Raw genomic sequence first — 8711 nt, 5'->3', positions numbered from 1 at the left:
TGAGCAAGTTAGACCTTGAGATAACACTGATATTCTTCATGGCCAGATGTTATAAAACTAGAAAATCACATGCTCACAGGAACTACTGACTGGTAACAAATTAGAGAAAAATCCAACATCAAGAGTGTTAAAGTAGCTTAAAGATAGCCTGGTACTGGTTCTACAGTTATCTGACCATATGCAATAACGCTCTTCTATAAGATAGTCCTGCATTTGGTGTTTATGATGGCGGTGGAGAGGACGGTCTTACATGGTGGTCCAAAATCTCCCATAGATGTTAATTGAGTGCATGTGACTGTGAAAGCCATAAAATATAACTGACTTCATTTTCATAATTATCAGAGCAGTTCAGTGACCTCTTGTACCTTGCAGATGCAGGCACAATCACCTGGAGAATACTAGTCCAATCAGGTTAGAAGTATTTCATCATAGGGTAATGGAGATAACTTAGAACATGGTAATTATAGTCATTTAAAGTGACCCACCACTCTGAAGGGGACCAGGGGACCCAGACCTGAAGTTCACAGCAAATCAGAGCTACTGGATACCCGTATCATTGGAGGTGGGGGTGTCTTTGAATTTGTCACATGTCTACTCCTTACATCTTTCATCTTAAACACACACACACAGAGACACACACACACACACACACGTGATATGGACTTTGGACTTTGAAAACTAATTAGTCAAAAGCACAGCAAGTTTTCACATTCATTCGCTCACACTTTGCCCACACAGTCCGACACACGCACACACACAAACACGCAGTCGGGCACAAATCAGTGTTTGGAAATTCTTGTTTGGTCTTGAGAAGAGTGTTAAAGGGGATCTGCAGATACTGCTTTGTAGGATCATCCCTTCAAAAAGGAGTCATCACCAAATCCAAAGGTAAAGGGAATTTGTTCATTATTACTTGGTCTCTAAATGAATTTTCACCACAGCTGCATCTACTTTTTGTTTCTAAACTATACGATAATACACAGCTACTTCTATTTACATGCATATGGATTACTTCGTCTATATATGATGATTAGAGCTTTACAAAATCGTTGGCGAGTTTATCTTTCATGTTTATAATGTTTGGCTTTTAAACACAAAAAGGTGTAGAGGCACATTTGCTCTCTGACAGAGTTCACTTTATACTTTACGTTGTGTCCTTTTGCATTTTTATACTGCATTCAGGGGCCACAATTTAATTGTTGTGGCATTGTGGGTAAACCTTTCTGTTTAGTATTTAAAAGAATCCGAAAGTCAGATTAGCAGAGAGAAAAATCACACGTGGGACAAAGTAAAAAAGAGTAAGTAAAGATTTATTTATATAGCACCTTTCTAGATAAAAGGTTCACAAAGTGCAGGTAAACGGATTCCGCAAAAAGAAGTGAACACAAAGCGCGGATCATGTCCACGTGCGTGCCGTCGGTGCTGAAAACCGACATCCTGAAAGATTATGAAGCTGGAGGTTTCATTACTCTCTGGCCACAATTCACTGAACCAGCTGCAAAAGAAGATCAAAACTATGCTTCGCATTTGATAAACATCGTCATGAATTCCCTCTGACTTTTGCTGTTTTGCTTCCACCACGATAAAATCAAACTTCCTGCACAGCTATTTCTCTCTCTCAGCGCACTCAAGAGACCAGTTTACCATGAAATATCTCTGTTTTCTGCATTATTCGCCTGCTTATTACGCACCAGTCTACCGTTGTGTTCAGTGCTGTCGGCTGCTGTTTTTTGTTTGTTTGTTTTTTCAAAAATGACCTGCGACAAGAAAGCCTAATTTCTGTTGTTCAATGAAAAAAATGTAAACTTTTTAAAATTATCCCGAATTGCAAAACGCTCTCTAATAAAACCTCTGTAACTTTGCTCTGCTTTGTTCAGCATCAGGTAATGTTCATCTGCTGATTCATGGTTTTCTTCTGCTTTTTGCCTACTGCAGAATATTTTTAAAGGTTATCTGCTATAAAAAGCCAGGCCAAGAAAATCTCCTTCATGTTTTTCTGAGTTTTATCCTCACTTACCTTAACACAAAGGCATCTCCTGTGATGCTTACACCTATGATAAAGTCTCACAAGTGTCAGCTTTGTTTTTATACATAGATATAAAAATGTGGATATGTACTGATAAATGATGAGAATTACAATATTTCTCCCTGAGTCAAAATTGAATCGAATCGGGACCGAATGCCATCCATCCATTCGCTTCCGCTTCTCCTTTTCAGGGTCGCGGGGAGGCTGGAGCTTATCCCAGCTCCCATAGGGCGAGAGGTGGGGTACACCCTGGACAGGTCGCCTGTCTGTCGCAGGGCTAACACACAGAGACAGACAATCATTCGCACTCACATTCACACCTATGGGCAATTTAGACTAATCAATTAACCTATCCCCACAAACTGCATGTCTTTGGATGGTGGGAGGAAGCTGGAGTACCCGGAGGGAACCCACGCAAACACGAGGAGAACATGCAAACACCACACAGAAAGGCCCCGGCCTGATGGTGGAATTGAACTCAGGACCTTCTTGCTGTCTGGCAACAGTGCTGACCACTGTGCTAAAATCAGTCTTCTTACAAAAAAAAGAAGAGAAAAAAAGAAAAGAAAAGGACTGTCCGGATTACCATAAACTCTAAACTTTGGCACTAGTTCTGTTACTGAAAGAGATCTACACCAGGGCTGTTAAATACTGTAAATACTGTTAAAATATTCAATTAGTACCTATGACCAAACAATCCAGACACCTGCCTGCTGATGGTAGAAAGTTAACTAAGGTCAGCAAAATTCTGTTTGTCAGACTCGGGTTAGAGGTCACAGGGAGTTGGCTGCTATCCCATACTATTTCCTTCTTCCCACTATTGGCCTCTTAATAAGCAATATTAAGATTTTTCCCACAACTTGCTGTTGATGCTTCCTTCCCCTACAGTCATGTGGTCCGTCCTGGCCTTGCTGCTTGCCCTCTCCAGTGGAGCCATGTCTCTGGACAAACTGAACATGTGTATGGATGCAAAACATCACAAAACAGAGCCTGGCCCTGAGGGACAACTGTACCAGCAGGTGATAACTGCAAACATGGCACTGTCACTAAGGTTTCCCTTCTTATCTTGATTTAAACCCCAAGGAGCTTGGTGGGAAAAAGCATTTTTTTAGTTCTAAATCCATAAAGTGATTCTGGTTTCCTTTTTCCAGTGCTCTCCATGGCGAGATAATGCATGCTGCACAGCCAACACCTCTGCAGAAGCCCATGACGATGCTTCCTATCTCTACAACTTCAACTGGAATCACTGTGGTATTATGAGCAAGGAGTGCAAGAAACATTTCATCCAGGACACTTGTTTTTATGAGTGCTCACCACACTTGGGACCCTGGATACAACCAGTGAGTATTCTCATCCATGTGTGCATTTGAGTGTCTAATGTTTGTCTATATTTTTGTCACTAGATGGCAGCACGGGAAGTTGAAAGGACTGAAACGGTCTGTTGTTCAAACTGAAACAGAATTTTTATATATACGCAGTAGTTACAGCTATGAGAGAAAGGGGCTTATTTAGTTCATTACTGATTATACTAACCAGCCAATGGTGTGCATGTGTGTAGGTGGATCAGAGCTGGCGTAAGGAGCGCATCTTAGATGTGCCTTTGTGTAAGGAGGACTGTGAAACCTGGTGGGAAGACTGCAAGAACGATTACACCTGCAAAACTAACTGGCACAAGGGCTGGGACTGGAGCTCAGGTGGGGCCCATACTTGGAAAACACAAAGCAGACATGCGTGTTTGTGCTTGCATTACTCTTATAAACCACAGCAAGCATATTTAGAGTTTTGCAAAAGCATTTTCACACAGAGTTTGTTTTTTTTGTTGTTGTTTTTGGTTTTACATTTACATCTATGCAGAAACAACACTATTAAAATTAATCAAATGTCTTCAATTCTGTCACAGGTATCAACAAATGCCCTGAAGGCAGCAAGTGCAGTAAGTGGACTGATGTTTTCCCCACACCCAAATCCATGTGTGAAGAAATCTGGTCCAACTCTTATATCTATACCACGTACACCAAAACCTCTGAGAAATGCATGCAGCTCTGGTTCACCGGCACAAACCCCAACAAGAAGGTTGCTGAGTACTACCTCAACAATGGGCAGCAACAGCAAAGCTCTGCTCTGCCAACACTGCTCTTCCTGGCTGTCACATCTCTCTCTGTAATGATTCATTAAAATTAATGTTTCTCAGCATTGCTGTATCACCTTAAATTAAAACGGATTTCTTACATCTTTCTGTCTGTCCCTGAGCCACTTCGTATACAGTAAGACCCCTTTGGCTGGCATTCTAGTAAAAAATAGCAACTAGAAAATGTCAGGTATTGATGATGCAAAAAATATTCTGATAACAAAAGTTACCTGATTGGAAATATACTGGGTAATTAGTTAAAACAGCAGCATAATCACCATCAGAAATCCAAATCAGTTAATAATCCTCAATACATAAAAGTTGTTTCATCTACTCTCATTACTGTGGGGAGCAGCTGGCAGTTCTCCTTTTTCGTCTTCCTCTTGAGGATAAAAAGAGAAAACTGACATAAAGCACACAAGATTATAATTTCATCAGCCAACACAGCAATTTTGTGTCCAGACAAGTACTGTACAATCAAAGATCTGCGCGGACAGAGGAAATAAAACAAAAATAAACTCGTGCTCCTGGAGAAGCCATGAAGAGACACATGCCAAATTCTGTATTACTGCACAGCTCTGGAATGATATTTCTCTTAAGTGCAGTCTATGGATCAGCTTAATAACCCCTTCACAACCTCAATGACCAGGAGGGAAACTGTAAAACTGACCCTGGATCTGCAGTGTGGGAAAATGTTTCTCCGTGCTGGGCCCCAGTGATCGCACCATCACATGATCAGTCCAGGGCCAGCCAGTGGTTAGTGGGCTCTGCTGCTCGGTAATTACGGGGTTCCAGTCCCCTGAGTGTGTGTGTTTGTGACAGAGAGAGAAAAAGAGTGAGAGCCTAACTCCCTCCATGTGTACACGTGTTTGATGTGTGCCTGTCAATGCCACATGTGAATGTGCTCCATCAGGTCTCTGATTAAGGCTTTTGATTGTAACCACAGATCCCTTTGGAGGCTTAAGGATTAAACTGAGATACATATTTTATGTACCCTGTACTTAATCAAGACTTCATATAAGTACTTGAAAAAGCTGTAACTCATATGAAACCACTGTAAATGTTTTCAAAATGCAGACATCAGATATGATAAACTGTTGCTGTGTTTTTCATACTGATAACAACACCCTTCCTCGTGATACCACTGTTAATTTAGCATATCGAGTTTAGTCTGTGTATCTCACCCTAGTCTTTCCTGTTTCTTCTGACAGCATAAACAACACCCACAGAACTTCTGTATAAAAGAGTTTGAATTACAGAAGACGGGTTGCCAAATTTTTGCCAAATTTTGTTGGTTATTTATAGTAAACAAGGTACACTCAGTGCCCGCTCAATCACAACTACTTTAAAGAAACATTGCTGAGAGATTTTGGTACATATTGCCATGACATCATCATGCAGATGCTGCAGATTTGTGCCACCACATCCCACATCCTAAAAGTACTTTATTGGATTTAGTGGTGACAGTGGAGGGACTCTGAGCACAGTGAACTCTTTGTCATGTTATACAAATCAGTTTGAGATGACTTGAGTTTTGTGACATGGAGCATTGTCCTGCTGGAAGCAGTCATCAGAAGATGGGTACACCATGGTCATAAAGGGACATGGCATTGTCAGCAACATAAGTCAGGTAGGGTGTGGTGTTTAAATTGTGCTCAGTTCGTACTAAGGATGCCAAAGTGTGCCAAGGAATTATCCCCCACACCATTAAGCTATCACCAGCACCCTGAACCTTTGATGTGAGGCGGGATGGTGTCAAGGGCTGGTCAGGCCAATAGTTATACAGGGACTCAAAAGATTATTGACCACTCGGAGGAAATCTGTAACTGAGGGGTACCACTGAGGGGACCCTTGGGAGTCTGCCCATTGTTTTTTTTCCAGGAGTGGTGGACATTGATTGATGGGGGCGAACAGGTATATGGGGAAATGAGGTGAGGGCTCCAAAACAGCTTTACAGTAGAAGGTGACCAGCTGAAAGGAAACAGTTTCATTCTGCAGGTGAGAAAACCACTTCTTCAGCCAGAATCAGACTTTTATTTATCCCTGAGAAAATTATGTATACATATGTAGCCAGGAGGAACTGGAAATGTGGCGAAAGAACATTAACACACTGAGAGGGTAAGTTAACAAAGTTGTTGCAAAACAGCCTGATGAGGAGGCTGTCAATCTGGTGGAGGCTGGGAGCAGAAACAGCTACTTTTAAACAGAGTGACTGATGAGACTGATAAACACCAAACAACCCAGTGTTGGACCATGACAGATGGATCCATGCTTTAATGCTGTTTACACCAAATTCTGATCCATCCCATGATCGGAATGTTTTTCCAAATATCTTTTCTCCAATTTTGGTGACCCTGTGCAAAGCCTCAGATGCAGCCTCAGTTTCTGGTTCTTAACAGACAGGAGTGACACCCGGCGTGTTCTTTGGCTACTGCAGCAGATCCGTGTCAAGGTCCGATGTGTAACGAATGGTTATTTGGTTATTGTTTTTCCTTCAGCACAAAACAGTGTGGCCATTCTCCTTTGACCTCTGACATTCACTCAGAGAACTGCCGCTGACTGGATATTTCTTATTTTACAGACCGTGATTTGTAAACCCTAGATATATTTATGTGGGGAAAACAGTTTCTGAAATATTCAGATTAGCTGGCACTAAAAATCATGCCACATTCAAAGTCATTTAAATCACCTTGCTTCCTCGTTCTGATGTTCATCTTGAACTCCACTTGATCATGCCTACATGCCTAAACACACTGAGCTTCTGTCACATGATGGGCTTATTAGATCATTTTGTTCACAAGAAGTTGAACAGGTGTACATAAAGTGACTGCTGGTGAGTATAAAGACAGTATAAAGACAATTGGTCCAGCAAGTAAGAATTTAAAAAGCCATTCTTGAAATATCAATGGACTTTTTGCATTTCATCATGTTAAAAATAATACCAATTGCAACATTCCCCTGACACCAGCAACCATTAGCTACTCTAAGCAACTAAACTGGGCTAATTAATGCTTACGAAGCAGCAGAGTTACAGTCACTGGAAGACAAAATGTTTTACAGATAATAAAGGAGACACATTTCTCTAAATGTCAGCGAATTCTGCATGTGAATATCAAAGAGTAAACATAGAAACTGAAACTAAAAGTGTGGCATCAATGCATCACAATAACAAATGACGCTAACATTGTGGAGTACTAAAAAATAGCCTATAATTTGGCCTCCACATCAGGCTCAAAATCTCAAGAATCAAGTGTCTATGAAGTTGTCTTCCTTGTGTTGCCCAGCAATGGGCATTACTGGTGTGCTGTTAGAGTGGTTATAGTTTTGACTGCTGTAACAACTGCAGCAGACAATTATGGTTAGCCGAAAGAGACATGAATGAGTTATTTACGCTACGTTTTGCTGACAGTGTAGTTTTAAACTCATGAGACATCTTGCAATATGCTTTTATGATCTCCGCATGCAGACACATTGTTAAGCCACATACTTTTACAGTTTCACATTCATCTCACACACACAGTGTGATGCCATAACCAGAAATAACACTGGGATGGCTGCTGTCCCTGTGGCTATTAATACTCAGCTTTTCTGAGGTCATTGACAACACACGTCGACTGCCCAGCTTTCACTCTCTCTCTCTCTCTTGCTTTATGTCTATATTCTTGCTTTTTCTATAACACCCTTCAAGAGTCAGACTTGATTCTGGGCAGGGGAAAAAGGCTAAATCAGTGTAATGAGGAAAGATTTCAAAATGCTGGGTTACTTGCATCCTGTGGTTTGTGAGACTGGCCCTTAGGTGGGCAGTTACACCTTGTGGGAGTGCATGTGAATGTGTGTGGTCTGGAAAAGAAAAGGATTGCATAACTGGATTGAAGCTTGGGCTGAGAAATGACTGCAGCTGGGCCTCCTCAGTGGCTGTAGGTCACACTGATATTCAAAGAGGAAAGCCCTGTGGCATTAGTCAAGGCTTTGACTATGTAGGCTACGTGACGGGGACACAAGAGTAGGAGTGTGTCTTTCAGTTACTGGAAACTTTTTATTCATTTGGATGAAAAACTAAAACTCGTCACTTTGGAAAAAAACAACTAAACCACATTTTAAATGTTAGTAATCTCACAGGAAAAACTCATCCAAGTACAACTGATACAACCAATGTCTACAAAGCACTTTAAGATTGCAGATTGTTAAGGTGCAGATTATTTGAGCCATAATATACTGTATTAATGCATTATATACTATGTATTGCTGTGCATAACACTAATATCTGCATAAAGCTATGTAGAGGAGTAAAGCCAAATATTTCTTTTGAAGTGGAGAGAGGGGTAAAGAAGCTTAAAATGAATTTACCTTGCACTTGTGCTCACTTATTCTCTATCTTCTTTCCTCCTTTCTCTTTCTGTTTATCCATCACATTAAATCTTCATCTGTTCTTTTTTGTCAAGTTCATTAGTGATAGACATGACGTGAAACCCACTTTACGTGCTTTCCCCTTTACAATAAAATGACGCAGTGGAAATTCGCCCACAATCTGTTTTATTTTGAAACGCCCAAAAGGAA

General features: G+C 40.9%; 1 protein-coding gene across 1 annotated transcript; it reads left to right on the top strand.

Moving 5' to 3' along the window:
• The first annotated feature begins 629 nt into the window (after positions 1-629).
• folr (folate receptor) lies at positions 630-4259 on the top strand. The gene is made up of 5 exons (XM_031752759.2): positions 630-888; positions 2915-3045; positions 3178-3366; positions 3585-3720; positions 3927-4259. Exons 2-5 carry the CDS (start codon positions 2917-2919, stop codon positions 4199-4201), a joined length of 729 nt encoding a protein of 242 aa, XP_031608619.1. The 5' UTR covers positions 630-888; positions 2915-2916; the 3' UTR covers positions 4202-4259.
• Positions 4260-8711: the final 4452 nt, after the last annotated feature.

Source organism: Oreochromis aureus, linkage group 14 (genome assembly GCF_013358895.1).
Source record: "Oreochromis aureus strain Israel breed Guangdong linkage group 14, ZZ_aureus, whole genome shotgun sequence".
Lineage (NCBI taxonomy): Eukaryota > Metazoa > Chordata > Actinopteri > Cichliformes > Cichlidae > Oreochromis > Oreochromis aureus.
This window is presented reverse-complemented; position numbering and strand designations above follow the sequence as displayed.